Source organism: Sapajus apella, unplaced genomic scaffold (genome assembly GCF_009761245.1).
Source record: "Sapajus apella isolate SASKATOON/1434 unplaced genomic scaffold, GSC_monkey_1.0 scaffold83, whole genome shotgun sequence".
Classification (NCBI taxonomy): Eukaryota; Metazoa; Chordata; class Mammalia; order Primates; family Cebidae; genus Sapajus; species Sapajus apella.
In genome coordinates, this window is record NW_022437023.1 from 6,840,647 (window position 1) to 6,859,542 (window position 18,896).

Sequence of the window (18,896 nt, forward strand, 5' to 3'; positions counted from 1 at the left end):
GGTGGAGTGATTTGCCAAGGTCAAACAGGAGTGAGTGACAGGCCTGGGATTGAACCTGGGCCCAGCAGCACAGCACAGACTGCACTGCTTGGTGGGACCTTTTACGTGAATCTGCTTCCCTGCAAGATGGCAGAGATCATATTTTATCCATTTTTGTGTCTCTAGGTTTTGCACTGAGGAGGTAGACATTGGGGATACAGGGAAAAGACGAGTTAGACACAGCCCCTGCACGTAGGGAGCACCTAGGCAGATGGGGGAGGCACTGTTTCTGATGCCATGGAGCCCCTAGTCTGATGAGGGAGCTCCCTGCGAGGGACATGGTCTGTCCCTTCTTGCCCGACTTCTCTGCAGGCCCAACAACACAGCTTGGGGGAGCTTCTGTTCCTTGCCTTGTGTCACTATCCCCACAAGCAAGGGTGACAGGGTCTCCCTGGCCTCCTGCCTGGGTCTCCACCCTCTTGCCATCACTCAGAGCAAGTCACTGCCTAGTCAGGGTGGCTGGATTGATTCTTCCATGGTTGTAATTCAGTACTTTGAGCCCCTTTTACCAGTGGGCTGCAGGGAAAGAGCAAAAGATTGATGAACTGGGTGTTGGGATCAGTCCTGCCCTTGCTGGGCACAGATGGCACTTTCCAAGGGCCCATGGAAGAGCCAATAATGAAGAAACTATGTGTAGAGTGCGGGCAGGTCCATGTGCATGAGACGCTACGGCTCCCAGCCATCAGCCACAGTGTGGAGTCATTACTACCCTGGGGCTGAGGGCAAGGGTGATGCTATCACTTCATCCAGCTGATGCCACAATGCTGGGAGTGCAGCCACTGCCAAAGCCATGGCCTGCAGAGAGAGGGCTGATAAAACCCTCACTTCTCTCTCCTCTGCCTTCCATCACAACCCCTCCCCGGCATGATCAAACTGCAAGTCAAAGACAGAAGGAGCCTGGTGACACAGTGCATGGCGTTCAGGGGTTTAGAGAAAGTCAGAGAGTGGGTGGAGAGAGGAAGCCAAGACACAGTGACACCTACTGTGTTGTGTTACTGCGTTATGAGCGTGGTGCTGAGGACTCATACCCTCTCCTCTGGCTCCAAGCCCCCAGGCCAATAGCCTGACCCTTAGAGACCCTTAGAGCTGCCCCCTCCAAGACAGAGCCTTGAAAAATGTATTTCTTCCATCCCCACATCATTCGCTGCCCCTCCCAAGTCCATTGGAGACTAAAAGGGAGGCAGGTCCAGGAGGACTTCTTGGAGGAAAAGGTACAGTTGGGCTTCATGAACTTCCTGATGAAAGAGGGCAGAGGAGGAGGAGCTTGAGACCAAGAGGAGGAAAAAAGGAGGGGCATAAATATTTTTGATCCCTATTAAGTAAAAGGTAGGACATGGATGCTTTCTCTTCTGTTACCGACTCCCCCACCTCCCTTCCTCCATGCTGATCAAAACAATCCTGAGGTTGGAATTAGGATTTTCATTTTATGGATGGGGAGACTGAGGTTCAGAGAGGTTATGTGACCTCTCAGATGTCACACAGCAAGGGATAGAGCCAGCATATAGACATACATCTGCCTGCGTCCAGGAAAGAATATATGAAGGTTTATAAAGATGTGGAATGGTTGGAGTATGGGCAAAAGCTGAACAGGGTCCTAAACCCATGGGGAAGGAGGGGGAAGAGGGCTCCAACCGTGGCTGTGGGAAAGGGTCTGGAGGGTTTTGCATTCACACTTCTGGAAGATGTGCTGGTGGGGTGTGGGGAGCGGGCCACAGCGTGGGAGGCGCCCAACTCTGGTTGCTCTTCCTGCTGTCAGGCTGTGGGCTGATATGGCATCCTTTAGGTTGAGAGAGGTTTTGTGATTGGAGGGACTGAAAATCTTGAGGAAAGTCCCTTAGGAATGGGCTGAGAAGGACGTGGGGAAGGGTGGGGTTATCTCCTTGGCCCAGAGGGACAATTTTAGCTGGGGATGAGTTTTGGCTGGCAAGGGGCAAAGGAGTGTTAGGGGATTCAGGATCCAGCCCTGCCTCCTGGAGAGTGGGAGACAGCATCAGTGAGGCTGAGGCTGGGACCAGCACTGTGTGTGGTGGCTGGGGGACAGACAGCGGAATGGGAGGCCTGGGGACGGCAGCATGGGTAGAGACCAGCACTGTGGTGGTTTAGGGAGGGTGGAGAAAGCAGGTCAGTGGGGCCTGCTTCAGGGCAGTACACTCCAGGCCTAGAGCCCAGGGGTGCTGCTGGGTGAAGCAAGGGCTGATGGAACTGGAGATGGGAGTCTCAGCATAGCTGTTGTCCTTGACGTGGGAGTCCTCTGGCTTCCACAGAGTCAAGTCCTTTGTTTGGTCTGGCTCCTGAAGTGAATGGATACTCTTCCCCCAGCCAGGCCTTCAGCCTTGGAGAGGCCACGAGGGATGGGTTCAGGGACTGGGGAATTTTGTGCAGATTTCCTCTTCTCTTTGCCTCCAGATCCTGTGAGTGTGTGTGTATGTGTGTATCTGAGAGAGTGAGAGAGACAGAGAGACACAGATACAGAGACAAGAGAAAGAGCGAGACTTCCTTCCTTGGATCCAAATGCTTAACACAGGCCCAGGAGGATTGAGATGGGTGGGGCTGGGAACTGCCCTTCTGAAACATGTTAATTATAACAATCCTGTCCAAGGCAGAGGAAGTAGAAGAAAGATTCAGACTCCCTGATGCCAGCCCCCTCTCTTATGGGTGAGGAAACTGAGGCACAGAAAAGGGAGTGGCTGGTTGAGATCACACAGGGGTTAAAGGAAGAGTGTCCCTGCCTCTCAGGCCAGGGGAACTTATCCCTTGCAGAGGGCCAGCGACAACTCCTGTGATGACCCACGGGAACAGGTGGCTACCTTCCTTCTTAACATCCACTGAGGGTCTCCTTTCCCTTTGATAAAATAGCATTACAAATAACAGTTCTTTTCTTACAAAGTCGATGGGAGGAGTAAATCACTTACTACAAGTAAAGAGCTTAGAGCAGCGCCTGGCACATAAGCATCGAATACATGCTAACAGTTAATAATAATTACAATAATATATAATGACAGTAAGGATAAAAGATGCCGCTGTTTTAAAGGGGACCACCCTGTGATGTGGAGTCTGATCTCGCCTCACTGGTCAGGGAGGGAGGGCAGAGGTGGCCCCGGGGGCCGGAGATCTGCCTGTTCCCGGCATGGTGGGACCCTCAGTGGGCAGTCCCGGGTGCTACATTTGCACACGCGGCACTCACTTCCCAGTCTCCGCCTCGAGGCTCCCTGTGAGTCACGCGTGTCCACTTGCCTTATCCTGGCCAGAAAAGCAATGGTATCAGCCTGGGAGCCCCCCAAGGGCAGGGCCCCATCCTGCGTCACTGCTTGCTCAGCCCGCCTGCCTGGCCGGCCCTAAGAGAGGGTCAGCCAAGGTGCCGCCTGCCTTGTAGCCACCGCCCTGCAGAGCATCTGCTTTCTTCTGTTCTGGTCCACTCGGTCTGGCCAAGAATGATGATGACGGCTGAAACGCACGTGGCGCCTCCCCGGGGCTGACATACACACTTCTCTGTCCTTGCGGCACACAGTTACTAGAAGGAAGCTGCTCTTATCTTCGTGTTGCAGAGGAAACGAATTGCAGATGCAAGATTTGCCCAGGGTCACAGAGCCGGCAAGCAGTGGCACCAGGATTTCAACACAAGCATCTGGCTCCAAACTCAGCACCCTTAGGGGCCACGCTCTGAGGGCACCCCTTTCTTTCCTCCTCCAGGCCTTGGGTGGCCTGGACGAGGTGGACAGAAGCAACGAGTTCCTTACTGCAGCCCGTGCAACAACTTTTCTCGACCTGCCTTCATCATATTCTCATCACTCCTATCCCCTCCTTCTTGCTTGTGGCCTCACTGTCCATTCTATTCTGTGATTTCTGAACTGAGGTCTGATACTCTGTTTTTGTACCTTTCCCACATCCAGACCTCTCCAGGTGGCTACCACTATGGCTTCTTAACACCCCTGTCCCTACCCTATTCACCTTCGTACCCTCCCCACTCCCCTTCCCACTTCCTGGGAGTAGACTTCAGAGTTCCAGCTACTCTTTTCATTGGCTGTGAAGCAGACAAGGAACTGGTGGAGAAGGAGCCTTCCTCTGGGCACTGCAGCAGCCTAGGTTGGCTCCTTCTGGGGCAAACATCACATGAGGGTAGGTCTGGGCATGGGAGTGAAGCCTTCGTGGGAGAGTCCAGTGGGTCCAGGCATGAGGACAAGGAGGTCCAAGGTAAGATTGAGTTGGGACCACAGTGCCAAACCCAGTACTCTAGCCTGCTCCTTGCTCCCAGGAGGAACAGTTTTGAATTGCCAGGTCCTCTTTCTGGAGTGTGTTAAGTACAAAGCATGCCACTTCGGCAATCTCTTCCTCCCCTCTGTTTTCCTCTGTCTAGCCTGTGGGCCTTAGGAAGTGGGCATGGACCCTGTTGTTTACTCTCTGATGCTGCTCCTGGGTCGGGCCTTGGTCCACACAAGTGGATGGATGGATGGCACAAGTGAGATGGTGTAACAGCCTTTACTCCTGCCTTGGCCAAAAGGCTGACCCTGACCCAGTTCCAAGATGGTCACAGGGAAGGACCACATGGAACTCGCAGGGTCCCTGGGATACCACCCGAAAGATGGGTGGAGGGAATGGAATCACAGGTGCCCACTGAGGCCAACAGCCCAGCTGCCCCAGGTGACCTCAGGTGGTAGCTGGTACTGCCAGGAGCTCCTGGCTGGGCTTATATGTGTGTATGGTGGGAACCACAGTGCTGCCTTAGTAGCAAACCTCAGTAATGCTCTGCAAACAGAAGTAGCCTTTGCAAACTCTACCTGGCTCTGCAAACCGTTGTTGGAGCCTTCAAATGCAGTGGGCTAGGGTGAGGCAAGAGGAGCCCACTGGCTTGCCCCTGGCTTTTCTGTGGTGTGAATGAGCCACAGAGTAAGGATTCAGCAGCTGGACTGAGACCAGCTGCCTGCTGGCTATACTAGCCCTGAGAGTTATCAGCAAATCTTTACTGAATTTACCTGGTGCCTCTCTGAAGGTACAGGGAGCTGGCGGTCCAGCCTTCAATTCATTCTTGCCACCAGCCCTGGACAAACTCACCCTGCGGAGAGGGTAGCTTCTCTCTGTGTAGGCTGCAGTCTCAGAGGCTGCCTTTGTCTCTGGGTATACTCAGAATTAGATTTGGTTATGAATGACAGAAAAACCCAAATAATGGTGTTTCTAATAGATGTTTATTTCTCTCTCACATAAAGGAGGTCTGGGGATAGTCTGTCCAGGTTTGTTGGAATGGCTCTGTGGTCATCAGAGATCCAAACTCTTCCTATCTTATTGTGCTACCAACCTCCAGCTTTGCCTCTACTTCATGGTGCAGGATGGTTGCCAGAGCTCCAGCCACCATACCGACATTGCAGCCAGCTAAAGTAAGGAAGTGGGGAAGAAGGGCATGCCTTCTCCCACCTGAAAGTCACATCCATGTCACCCAGGACATGTCTCTGTATATCCTATTGGGCAGAATTTAATCACATAGCTGCACCTAGCCTCAAGGGTGGATGGAAAATGTAGTCTTTAGTTTGGGAGGATATATGCCAAGGTTAAAATCAGGGGTCTTGCTACTGAGGAGGAATACCAAACAAAGAATAGAGTGTAACTAGCTGTCCTTGCCACGGCCTGCAACCTGAACAGAAGGTTCCAGATGCCATTGGATTTCCATAGGTCCCTCTGGATGGCATCCTTGCTGTGGGGAGGGGGACACTGGCTCCCTCTCTGGGCCCTGTCTCCAGGTTTGGGACTTGAAGTCTTCCTCGGAGCTGTGGTGGTAGCAGGAACACACCCGCCCTGGCATCTCCAGCTGGGAGAGGATGAGTTTGATGATCAAGGCCTGCCATGCCATCCCAAAGAGGATCCACAGGGACACCATGTTCTTGTACCACAGTGGGTATCTCTGGGAGGGGTTCATCCCTGGGGAAGAGGCAAGGTCAGAGGATGGAGGCCTGGGAAAGTCAGGACCACATTCCCCAAGCAGACACAGGGATACAGGGTTTGATTCATCTGAGCAAGTTTGAGGGGTCAGTGGGACAGAACATGGAGATTCCTAGATTCATGGTCACCTCCAAAGGATTCCACAAAGCCTCCCTGGATTGGTGCTTGGGTTTGGGAGCTACATTTCCTCTTTGCTTTTCTGAGGGAATCTGTTTATGCTCCATCCTAGCAGTTCTCAAAGTGTGGTCCTTGCGGGCGGCAGCATCAGCATCCCTGAGAGCTTGTTGGAAATGCAAATGATGGGGCCCCTACCCCAGACCTACTGGATCAGAAACTTTAGGGGTAAGCCCATCAATCTGCATTTTAACAAGACTCCAGGGGATTCTGATGTCCACCCTATTGTCTGCCGGGCTGCTTGGTTTTCTCATATCTGAAAGGAGGCAGCTTGCTGGAGTCAGGGGATTTGGGAAGAATAAGGGAACCACTGGAATATGTATTCTGCCTCAGTTCTTCAGTCACCTGTCTGAACCTCCTTTACCTGTGAGATGGGGAATATGACTGTGTCCCTTTGGCTTTTAGAATGAAGTCCAAATCCCCAAGGCCCTCTGCCCGTGTCTGCAGTACACCTCTCCCCTCTGACTGCCTGGCCATTCTGGTCTTCTTCCCGTTTCTCCATCTGTCATTCTTCCTGCCTCTGGGCCTTTGTACTTGTGGCCTCCCAGCTCCAAATGCTCTTCAATTTTCCATTTTTCTTGGCCTGGTTACCTTCCCTCATCCTGCAGACCTCAGTTCAGACATTGCTCCCTACGGACCACGTCGGGTTCCTCTGTTAACATATGGCCCATGTGCACCTGCTGGGAAAGTTACTTCATCATCTATAAAATGCAGACAGTAAGAGTCCCCACCTGTGAATGTTGGGAGGATCACACGGGATGCTACAGCTCAAGGGCTCAGAATGGTGCCTGGCTCATGACAGATGCCCAAGGCCTGTAGGTGGTTGCTTATTTCATTCACCACCAGATGCCCCCAAAGAAGCTGGTGCTGGGTAAGTAATGGCCAAGGGCAGGGACTGATGGGAGCTGCTGTGCATCTTAGATGAATCTTGCCAAGGACTTGCTCTATCATTTAATTCCCTCCCTGGAGGCCTGCTTTGTCTCCCTCATCAGAGTGGAATCATTCAAAGAGTAGAGATGTCCCCTTCTATTTCTTTGACATCCTTTTCTGTCTTTGTTCCCTGTGCCATGCCTCTGTCAACTCCTTATCCTGTCTTGCTGGCCCCAAGACAGCCTCTCTCTCCAGGTCCCCCAAGGCTGGGCCCCCTCTCTAGGACCCCCCACATGGGTGTGAGGTTGCTGCCTGGGAGCTGACCTCTGCTGCCTGGCAGCAGCTGGGATTGGATTCGGTTGATTGGGTTATGGGGCCATGATTCCGCTGACGGTCCCAAATGAGATCAGGCAGTGAGCCGGCCCTCTGGCCCTGCCACCCGCCAGCTTGGCTTGCTCCTGGCGACAGAGGGGAGGAGGCGATCTTCTCCCTTTTTATTCCATTTTTGTAAGCTGAAATCATAAGTGGCAGGAGACCTGGCAGCTGGCAAGGCGCTCAACTGAGCTGCAAATGCAATTGGGAGGCACGAGGGCTCTGGGAGCCGGGGAGGAGCAGCCGGCTGGGACCTGGGGGCGGCTCTGGCCACAGCCTTCAGGCAGAGGAGTGGCTGTGAAGACAGCCCCTGTTGCGGCTGCTGATGCAGGGATGTTGAACACCCAGTAGCCGAGTGGTGGACCTCAGTACCCCCATCCAAGAAAGGGCTTGTCCCTGTTGCTGGAGGGCAAGGACAGCTGAGAGATTTGAGGAATAGGCACGGAAGACTCCGAAGTATAGGTGGTATGACAGGCCCAGGCTTGGGAGTTTGTCCTAGACTGGCCCTGATTCACTTGCTCTGTGACCTTAGGCAACTCCCTTCCCTCCCGCAGGCCTCTGTGTTTCCTTCTGTATAAGGAAGATCCCTTGCAGGGGAAGCAGTTGGGGCTCACATTGTGGTGACCTGCTATGAGGCACTGCCATGGTTGCAGAGGGGCCCAGGAGGTAGGAAATCTCCAGAGATGTGGTGAAACAGGGGCAGCTCTGCCAACTACAGTGGCCGCTGGGCAGGAGTGGTCTTGCCTATCTGTGCCCCATTTGGGCCGGGTCTCCTCAGTCAGGTTGTATTGGTAGGAGAGAGGGGGTTATAGATTTTGGACTCTATCCTAAAACTATAGGAAAACAATGAAGGTCTTCAGAGGAGTTGGGCAGGTGACATCACAGCCTTTGTAGTTTTTAAAGGTCATAAGGGCCAACAGGGGTCAAGGAGAGAGGTTGCACACCTGCGTGGGTGCCGTCCTTACTATGCTCTGTGTGAGTAGCAAAACCGTAGGATTGTGCAGTGCTCAACCTGTGCAGCTGTATGCAACAATCCTGCCTGAACCAGGGAAATGGCAGTGGAAATAGAGAAGAAATGACAGATCTAAGAATCATACTCTGAGCTGCGAGGGTGCAGGTATGGCTCTTGGAGCTTCTGGGCTCAGTTCTCCTCAGACACATCTCTCTACTCTGAGGGTAAAGGTGGGAACATGACCCAGTTGTAAGAAATATTCCCAAGAATTTCCTTCCAGAGCAACAGACTTCCTAGGATGAGGAAGATCAAGAAGGGGACAGCGTGAGGCCCCAACATGAGACCCCTCTTCCTGGGGACATTGCAAACAGAGGCTAGAAGGCGCTGAGGGGCTCTAGGGATCACCTCATTTTACAGGCAGGAACACTGAGGCCCAGAGAGGAGACATTTTAGATGGTCTGGAAAGTGCATGAATTTTGGAGTCAAATAGATGAGGATTCACATCTTGCTAGCTGTGCAATTTCGGGCACATGGCTCAGCCTCTCTGAGCTTCAGTTTCCTCCTCGGGAAAGTGGGGGTGACAGTTGTTGGCCTAGGTTGCCTGAGGAGTGAGCTGATTGTGACATTGGTAAAACTTCATTCTTCCAGGCTTGGTTCTGTCGTGAACGAGTGAAGAAGGGCAAGGCCTCCTCCCCAGAGCCGGGGATCAGAGGGAAGGCACAAAGACCCTCCAGGCTGGCGCAGTGGTGGTGCCACTGACACCTTCGGGGACGGGGAGGGGCAGTGATGAGGCAGAGCTGGGGCGCAGCCACTCCGCCACTGCACAGAATGTCCCTCTACTGCCACCTGCTGGGCATCGGCCTCAGCCTGCTTCTGCAAGGCTGGTGGCTTCTGGGGCCTGTGTCTTGTCTAGGTGCGGTAGTGCCATTGATTAAACCCGCCCTAGGTCCAATGACCATAAGGTCCTTTCTTGCTGGCACTCAGAATCTGCCTGCCAAGTGTTCGCCCACAGGGCTCTGGGGAGGCCGGGGTTCCAGGAGTCTCCCTGACTCTATTGCCAGATCCCCGGGGAATGTGCCCTCCAGCCCAGGAGCAGTGGGACCGATTGGCGCTCCATGGGAACAGAGCGAAGTGGAGAAGGGAGACCGAAGTGCGAAGTGCGGAACGGAATGGAGCGAAGTGGGGAAGGGGCAAGGACGGAATGGACTGGGGAGGGAGGTGGGGACTCCCATCGTGTGGAGAGCTCTAAGCACAACAGGTGGGCTCGCGGACATGTGAGGACCTCTCAGTGCTGGTCAAGGCGGGTAGGAGTGACCTCAGCCCCGTCACACAACAAAGGTGGGTAGGACAGTGTCTCCAGACTTTGAGCTTAAAAACCCCCACATGGCACGCACACAGCAGATGCCCCAGCTGCGGGAACAGATGAGTGAGAGGTGCAGGCAGCCAAATCTCCCCCAACCCGACCACCCGAATGCCTGCTGGGATCTCACCAATCACATAGTCGCCGAAGCCCACAGTGCTGAGGGTGATGAAGGAGAAGTAGAATCCCTCCATGTAGCTCCAGCCCTCCATGTGGGAGAAGAGCAGTGGCGGCAGCAGCAGGAAGAGCAGGAGGCCCGAGAGGAGGGCGCCAGAGCCTGCCAGCCACTGTGCCTTGCCCGGGTCCTGTAGGTGCAACAGCGTCCCCAGGCCTCCTGTGGCCTTCACCCCATGCTTGGGAGCTGAGAGGGCTCTTCACTTGGTCTGCGTTCTCCAGGTTCCCTGCCTGGCGCCTGTACCCCATGTCCTTCCTGTCTGCCCAGTCCCACCCCGTCTCTACCACTAACGCCCTTTTTCACTGAGGATCCTATTCTGGGCAGTGACCCCGATCTCATCACATCCCCACCAGTAAACCCTGCTCCCACCTCTTGTCACTGGTGACCCCAATTCCCACAGCAGCCCCTCATTCTAGAAGTGACCCATCCCCCTGTCCAGCAGCCTCCTCACCTTCCAGGTGACCCCCAGCCTGCTGGCACAGCGGTCTACTCCTTGCTGCATGAGATGCCCCAGTCGGTTGAGCACCACGAGGTTAAGCGGGATCCCCACGAGGGCAAAGAAGATGCAGAAGAGGCGGGCGGCCATCGTGTTGGGGCTCAGGTTGCCATAGCCTGAGGCGAGAGGGCCACTCAGGGGATCTTTCCAGCCCAGCCCTGTCCACTTGCCACCACAGCCCCACTCCTGGGCCCAACCCCCAGGGCCCTCATTCTAACCCACTGCAGATGTGAGCAGCTGACACTTACCAAGGCCCTCCTTTTCCATGCTGGGCTCTGCACAGGGTGCCCTGTATATTCATTCCCTTAGTTCACCCTCGAAACCATCCTTCCAAATCAGAATTATGTGCCATATTCCACAGTCCGGAGAAGCTCTAGGAGGCTAAGCTGCACACATGAGCTGAAATCCATCAAGTGTGAGTCTCCTCTTCCTCTCTTCATGTCCTCTCTCTGGATGGGCAGAGGGATGCTGGAGGGGGCAGAGCCTCCAGCTGCTGCACTCCCAGGATCTACTGCACCATTCAGGCTAGGCCATGTTGTCTCCACGCCACTCCCAGCCATGCCTGGACACAGTGGGGCATCCCTGTCCAGTGCAGCACTCCTTTTGCAGGCACCTTTTGCTCGGGGATCCCCATGGCCTGTCCCAGACTTTCTCACAGCTGCACTGCAGTGAGCAGCTCTTCCCATTCCAGTCTCCTTCCTTCCCTCTTTCCTTTCACAGTTATCAGTCCTGCTTGCAGTCTGAGGCTTTTGCCATTAATTCCTGCTCCTTCTCTTTTATCCTTCAAAGGCTCCCCTCAATATATCTCTTGTGCATCTAATTCTGTCTTGATATCTGATTCCTGGAGGACCCAAACTAGCACAATGGGCTCCCTCATAAGTCTCAGTGGGACAGAGGGACAGATGGTGAGTCATCAGCTGCCTAGGGGAGGTAGAAGTTGGGGGTCTCTGATCATGAAGATAGGGAAGGGGGAAGCTAGGGAAAAAAGAGATGTTTAAAAAAGACTCTATCCCCTTGGACATTCTTTGCTCCTCCAGCCCTGCTTCCACCCTTCTTGATCACCACCACTGTCTCGTCTTACTAAAATGCAAACTTGATTAGGTCATCATCTAATGACAGTGGATGTCAATGAACCTGCCCATTGAACACTGGGTAGCCATGGCCCCATCCAAGCCACCTCTCACTTCAGCATGTCTCCTGGCTGCCACCTTTTACCTTGCTGGGATCTCTGGGCATCCTGCAAGGACCCTGCAAATCCATCTATGATTGGGCTCATCTGTACTCTCTCCGAATGCAGCTCCTGTTTCCAACCCTCTCCACCTACCTGGACCTCCTTATTGCCCTCCAAACACACAAGTCACACTCCCACCTCAGGGCCTTTGCATTCACTGGCAGAGGGTTCTGTCCTCAGATAGCTGCAATTTGCTCCATCATTTGACTCATGTCTCTACTTCAATGTTACAGTATCAGCGAGTCCTTGAATGGCCACCCCACCTACAATAGGTGCCCCCATCATTATGAGACCGCTTTAACTAGCTTTACTTTTCTCTAAGCACACCCCATTACCTGATTATTGTCCATGCATGTGTTTATTGTGTGTCTCCTCACACTAGAATGTCAACTCCCCAGGGGCAAGGACTTGCTAATTTTGGTTACCATTGCATCCTCAGCACCAGTGTCTGGCCCATACTAGGTACTCAATTTACTTATCTATTTATATTTATTTACTTAGTTATTTTTTTTGAGACAGAGTCTTGCTCTATTGCCCAGGCTGGAGTGCAGTGGCATGATCTTAGCTCACTGCAACCTCCGCCTCCTGGGCTCAAGCGATTCTCATGCCTCAGCCTCACAAGTAGCTGGTACTACAGGCACCCGCTACTGCTTCTGGCTAATTTTTGTATTTTTAGTAGAGACAGGGTTTCACCGTGTTGTCCCGGCTGGTCTCGAACTCCTGGCCTCATGTGATCCACCTGCCTTGGCCTGCCAAAGTGCTGGAATTACAGGCATGAGCCACCGTGCCTGGCCTTCAATTTATTTGTTGAACAAATGGATGAATAAATGAGAGAACCCATGAACAAGCCAGGAATGGAGTTCATAGATGAGTGATTTCTGGGCTCAGGCCTGTCCTACTGGCCCGGAAGCATTTGTTTTAGGGCTTGGAAAGTACCGCCCTTAGAGGGTGCTGGCCCCAGGGTAATGGGGTTGCTGAGGAGGCTGCCTTCTGCTGTGCCTCTCAGAATACCTCCTCTTCTCTTGTGGCATTCCAGATGAACCTCATCTCCCACCTGCCTCTCCCTCTCTCTCTCAATTCCCCCATCTGTATGTGAATGCACGTGAGGTCCGAGTCACAGAACAGAACCCTCGCTCCTCCCCTCCTGTTCACTTCGCAATGGCTAGACAACTCTGCTGCTCACTAGCCGTGTGACCTGGGGGAGATTGTGCAACATCTCTGTGCCACGGTGTCCCTATCTGTGACAAGAAAATAGGCTGGGCCCGGTGGCTCACGCCTGTAATCCCAGCACTTTGGAAGGCTGAGGCGGGTGAATTACTTGAGGTCAGGAGTTTGAGGCCAGCCTGGCCAACGTAATAAAATCCTGTCTCTACTAAAAGTACAAAAATTAGCTGGGCGTGGTGGTGGGCACCTGTAATCCCAGCCACTGGGGAGTCTGAGGCAGGAGAATCTCTTAAACCTGGGAGGTGGAGGTTGCAGTGAGCTGAGATCATGCCACTGTACTCCAGCCTGGGCGACAGAGAGAGACTCTGCTACAAAAAAAAATAACGTAAAATAAATAAAGTAAGAAAATAATAAGAGCTATCCTGGGGAGTTGCCATATGACAAATTAAAATCTTTTTTTTTTTTTTTTTTTTTTGAGACAGAGTTTCACTCTTGTTACCCAGGCTGGAGTGCAATGGTGCAATCTCGGCTCACCGCAACCTCCGCCTCCTGGGTTCAGGCAATTCTCCTGCCTCAGCCTCCTGAGTAGCTGGGATTACAGGCACGCGCCACCATGCCCAGCTGATTTTTTGTATTTTTAGTAGAGACGGGGTTTCACCATGTTGACCAGGATGGTCTCGATCTCTTGACCTCGTGATCCACCCGCCTTGGCCTCCCAAAGTGCTGGGATTACAGGCGTGAGCCACCGCGCCCGGCGACAAATTAAAATCTTAAACGGCAAAGTGCCCAGCACAGTGCCTAGTACAAAAGACCTCAGGTGTTTCTTCAGTGTACTGTGTGGCAGGAATGGGAAAGGGCCCTCCTCTCTCTGCCCTCGTCACTCTCACAGCTGGCTGAAACTGAGTGGTAGGAAAGGACAGAGGCATAATCCAGGCTCGGAGTGGTAGAGCTGGGAAGAGAGGAGGCAAAACCCTGAATTTGGTGGGCCAAAGCCACAGGCCTGGGGAAGAGGGTGGGAAGTGTGGGGTTTACAGACTAAAGGACCCTCAGATCTGGGAAGCCTGGCCGATGGTGACTGTGCTTTAAGGTCTGCCACCCTGGAACTCAGTATACGCTGGGTGAAAGCATATTTAATGGGACTCCTTAACGTGGCAGTATTTATTGAGCACCTGCTGTATGCCGGGCCTTGTAATAGACCCTTGTAATAGATCCTGGGGATGTAAACGATGAATCAGCCCATCCTGCCAGTCCTTCAGGGGCTCAAGACCCATGGAATCTGAGGTGCCTCCCAAGCATGCCTGTCTCAGGGATTGCCCAAGCTTCCATGTAGCCCTGAGGTCTGCCTCCAAGAAGTACTGGACAATTTAAAACTAGATGGAGAATCCTCTGGATGCTCTTGCCTTACCCCACCCTGCAGGGAGGCTGGGATACTGGTGTCCTGGAGAGAGGATCCTGGCTGGCCGGGAGCTGGGAGGCCATAGCCCAAGTCACGGGTGATATCAGTCTGCCACCTGGTGGCATGTTCTGTGTCATGCAGGGGCTAGGGCAGAAGGATCTGGGTGGCCCAACGTGCATAATTCCATGGGTTTCAGAACTTCAGGGATCTAGCCTGCTCTTCTCCTTCTCTGAACAACAGCCCCTCCGCACCCTCTTCAAACAAACTCTACCTCAGCTCTTCTGCAGGGCAGGGTTAGCCCAGGTGTCCCTGTGTGTGGGGAGCATGACGATGAGGAGTGCAAGCTGAAGAGAGGCCTGTGGGAATGGGGTCTGGAGACAGGGAGATAGAGAGAATGGCCATCTCCCCCAGGGCCGAGAAACAGGGAGATCTAAAGCTCTTTCACTGGATTTCTTTTTCTTTTTTTCTTTTTTTTTGAGAAGGAGTTTCACTCTTGTTGCCCAGGCTAGAGTGCAATGGTGTGGTCTTGGTTCACCACAGTCTCTGCCTCCCAGGTTCAAGCGATTCTCCTGCCTCAGCCTCCCGACTAGTGGGATCACAGGCATGCGCCACCACACCTGGCTAATTTTGTATTTTTAGTAGAGACAGGGTTTCTCCGTGTTGGTCAAGCTGGTCTCAAACCCCCAACCTCAGGTGATCTGCCCACCTCAGCCTCCAAAAGTGCTGGGATTACAGGCTTGAGCCGCAGCACCCCGCCCTTTCTTTGGATTTCTACTCCTTCTTCCTTCCTAATATCCCCCCAGCCCCGCCACTTCTCCTGACCACGAACCCCAGGGCTCAATGTTGGGTGGGCTCCGCTGAGGAGGTTGGAACCCTTGCAGTGCCCAGAGACATGTTTCTCACTGTGCTGGGAGACTTCTATTTCCTGAAAGGCCACGTGGGGCAGAAATCCCCTAGAGCAGTGTTTGTCGAACTCCAGCAGTGCATATGAATCCCCTGGGGACCTGGATGAGATGCAGAGGCTGAGTCAGCAGGTCTGCAGTGAAGCCCCAGCCTGCTCCCAGGTGGTGTACATGCCACAGAGCTGGACTGCACTTGGAGTCATGAGGCTCTAGGTAACCCCTCCAAAAGGCAACCAGCCTGCCGCCTCTCAGAGAGCTGCCTCCTTCCCCACCCCATTCCCCCAACCCCATCCCGCCCTTACCAATGGTGGTGACGGTAGACACAGAAAAGAAGAAGGAACCCACGAACTCCCAGCGCCCCATGCTGGTGGTGTTGCTGAGGAGGCTGGCACCATTTTTGTATGCTTGGATGATGTCCTGGGGAAGAGGCTGCAGTGATCACCAGGCTCTGTGGGGTGATGGATTTCCTGCACCCCATAACACACACACACACACACACACACACACACACACACACAGCCCTCACAATTACTCTTCAATCCCAGCCCACCAGGGTAAGGAGACTCTACTCCTCTAACTAAGGGCTCAGCTACCATGTGGACAGCTTCTTCCCGACGCTTTGCCCAGGGCCTAGGTCAGGATGGAGTCCCAGGAAACCAACCACTCATTTTCTCCCCTGCTTACTCCCATTCCTGCAACAAACACTAGGTCAGGCATGATTCGTGGTGCTTTAGGGGACATGACCACGAGAGACACGACCGCAGCCCTCAGGTAAACCTAATTAACTCTAATATGATGGAGTCAATGTCACTTTGGGCATAAAGGAGGCAGTGCAGCTACACAATCCTGGGCAAATTGCTCAACTTCTCTCTGTGTCTCAATTTCCTTACCTGTAGAATGGTAATACAAATAGTACCTACTTTATAGACTTGCGAGGGTTAACTAAGGTATTATGTGTAGACTTAGAACAGTACCTGGCACATGGTGATAGCAGTTGCTACCATCATCATTACTAGGCATATAATGTTGTAGGACTCTGGGGAAGAAGGGTGTTTGTTCTCATTTGGGTAGGAGCAGAGGACTCACAGAGGAGGTGGTGTTTTAGCTGGGCCTTTCTTTAGGGTCAGGTAGAACTGCTTCTGGTGGAAGGACATTTAGGTAGATGGGACAGCAGTGCAGAGGCTGGGAGGTGAGACTGCCTGACCTAGATTAGGGAGACTGGTGAGAAATGATTGAGGCCACGCTGTGCTTGGCTCTGTCATACCAGGCATGAAGTGGCAGGTCTCATCCAAGGTCACTGAACAAAGGGGAGGTAGGATCTGGTCTGTGTGCTCTGTGACAGCTGGCAGTACAGAAGGGGTTGACCAGAGGGGAGAGACTCCTGCAGAGGTGAGTGATAGGCCCTGGCCTGCCTCCTGGCATACAGTGGTCTAGGAAGAACAGAGAGGAGATATTCAGAAGCTCAGGCCTCTGGGCCTATTTAGTATGGGCAGTAAAGGAGATGTTGCAGAGGATTGTGAGGGCGTGTGGACATGGGGCAGACAATCGAGATTTAGGACAGGTGGAGGAGCAGGGCTGGGAGGAGGAGGACCACTTGCTCTTGGCCTTGAGGAATCTGATAAGTTGCATGTACATATCTAGTGCTCAGAAAGAAGATCTGGGCTGGATACCACATCCTTATTCCTGGAGATGGCTGAAGTCACAGGAGGGCTGAGGAAGGGGGTGAGACAGGGATGGAGGGAGTTGGAGGAAAAGCCCAAAGAGATTACAGCCTGGCTGGGAAGCACCCACATTCACAGGTCCCCACTGAAGCAGTACTCGTGGTGGTAAATAGCTCCAGCTTGGCTATGTAGCCATGCATTTGTATTGAACCTCTCTGAGCCTCAGTTTCTTCACCTCTGAAACAGGATGATAAAAACGGTACCCACCTGTGAGAGTGGTGAGAATGAAACGCGTGAATACAGGTAAAGCACTAGGAACAGTGCCTGGTACACAGTAAGCGCCACAGAAGCATTTACTGTTATTACCATCACCGTCAGTCATCTCCCTGGGCCCAGGCTGCTTGTAACTGAAGTTCACCACCTTTGCAAGGGCAATGGCAGGCAGCTTCGGCACCAGGGCCCAGCAGTTGGGCTGTATTTGCAGAAGTCTGCAGGTGGGGAGCTGGAGGAAGCACTTTAGGTCCTTAGTAGAGATAGGCCTGGCCCTGCCTAGCTCCCGACCTCACCGAATCCGCCTAGTCCGAGGGTTCAGAACACCATTTCCGCTCCATGCTGGGTCCTTTCCCACCCTGGCAAGGTTCCCTGCCACCTTCCGGGAATGGCTTTGGGCTGAAGACTGGGTGGAGGAGCCACTGGGACTGCAAGGCGGGGATTCTGGGCTGGCGCGCAGGTGTCTGGACTCTGGGCTCTTGGACCGGGTGGAAAACCAAGCCAGGGCCCGAGACATCAATGCCTCCGCCGAATTGAGCAGCTGCCAGTCTGGCGTCGCTGCAGTCGGAAGATGCGCCACCCCTAGAACCCTCCCCAGCCTCCTCCGCCTCGCTGAGTCCCACCCTCGAGGAGCCTCTGCTCAGTCACCTCTGCATCCTCCCCCAAACCCCGCCTTCAGCCCTTGCGGGCATCCGCGCGGTGGCGGCAACGGCGGCGCGCCAAGCCCTCGGAGTCAGGCGGGTTCAGCCAGCGAGCGGCCCTGCGTCCGCCCTCGTCTCGAAACTCAAGCCCCCTCTCTGAGTTGCTGGTGGCCCCGGCCAGCACGCCTCGGGACCATTCCACCCACCATCCCGGAGAAGCGCGCCGTCCCCCAGGGTCCTGAGGCCGCGGCCGAGATCCTGCGCATCCTTAGACTCACCGCCCCTGCCGTACCAGCCCCCAATTAGCAAATGTGCGCCTAGGTTCTCCCTCTGGAAGCGGCCAGGTGTGGCCTTTAGTCCTTCGCCCAGCAAGCCCAAGGCGACCTTTCCCGGGACAGGCGGGCGGGGCTGGGGGCGCGCGCTCCCTGCCTTCCTCGTCCTCGCCCCTAAATTTGGATCTGCCTCCCAGTAGGGCCAACACGCCTTCTCACCCCCAAGGAGGACTCAGCCCGGCTTTTCGCAGTCCTCTCGCTAGAGGGGGGGTCTTTTCCTCCGAGGTCCCCCAACCCTCTGGTCCCAGCGCAGAAACGCCCATCCCCGTTGTGCTCGCGTCTAGGTTCCCGACGTTTCCCTGACCAGGGCCTGAGCAGGCCCCCGCGCCCTCGGCCTGTGCACCCTGCGGCCCCCTACCCCATCCCGCCGCGCCCGGGCAGACGCTGCTCGTCCCTGACCCGGATCAGCGAGTCCAGCGCTGGGCGGTCCAGACAGGTGAAGTTCTCCAACAGAGCCCACTTGTCGCGCTGGAAACTGCGGCTGGAGTCCTGCGCCGCGCGGCCCTCCAGCGTCCAGAACACGCTGGTGCCCAGCGCCAGGTAAGCCAGGTAGGCGAGCAGCAGGAGCACGGTGCTGGACATCACGCAGCCGCAGCCCTGGACCCTGCCCTTGGGAGCCGTCCGGGCTCGCTGTCGGTACATAGTGGGAGAGGCGGGGAGCTGGAGCCTGGAGCGGTGGACAAGGACCCGGGGAAGGAAACGGCCAGGAGCCCAGCTCGTATCTCCTCTCGCAAACGCCTGCGGGTGCCTGGGGAGGAGGAGTGCTGGGGAATGGGACAGCCTGGCCCCACCCAGCCTTGGGATCCAATCCCAGGGACAAAAAGAGGCTCTGAACTGTGGACATCTGGCCCCGCCTCAAATGTGTGCGCAGTGCCCACCCACTAGGTTTAGGCCAGGAAGAAGGAGAAAGCTGCTGGGTGACCGCAGGCGTTG

The 18,896-nt window shown here is 54.4% G+C and overlaps 1 protein-coding gene across 1 annotated transcript; it reads right to left on the reverse strand.

Annotated features, from left to right (window-relative positions):
• Nucleotides 1-5,200: 5,200 nt before the first annotated feature.
• KCNK17 (potassium two pore domain channel subfamily K member 17) lies at nucleotides 5,201-18,850 on the reverse strand. Its single transcript, XM_032253623.1, has 5 exons — nucleotides 18,363-18,850; nucleotides 15,362-15,476; nucleotides 10,322-10,482; nucleotides 9,826-10,000; nucleotides 5,201-5,946 (listed from the first exon to the last, which is right to left on the reverse strand). The coding sequence occupies exons 1-5, from the start codon at nucleotides 18,603-18,605 to the stop codon at nucleotides 5,636-5,638; spliced, it is 1,005 nt and encodes a 334-aa protein (XP_032109514.1). The 5' UTR covers nucleotides 18,606-18,850; the 3' UTR covers nucleotides 5,201-5,635.
• Between the last annotated feature and the right edge of the window lie 46 nt (nucleotides 18,851-18,896).

What these genes read in the sequence shown, in the direction of transcription:
- KCNK17 (XM_032253623.1), bottom strand. Translation starts at nt 18,605, where the DNA reads ATGTACCGACAGCGAGCCCGGACGGCTCCCAAGGGCAGGGTCCAGGGC. An exon ending in CGCTGGACTCGCTGATCCGG is followed by an intron (nt 15,477 to 18,362) that starts GTCAGGGACGAG and finishes CCTCTTCCCCAG; the next exon opens with GACATCATCCAAGCATACAA. An exon ending in GTCTACCGTCACCACCATTG is followed by an intron (nt 10,483 to 15,361) that starts GTAAGGGCGGGA and finishes CTCTCGCCTCAG; the next exon opens with GCTATGGCAACCTGAGCCCC.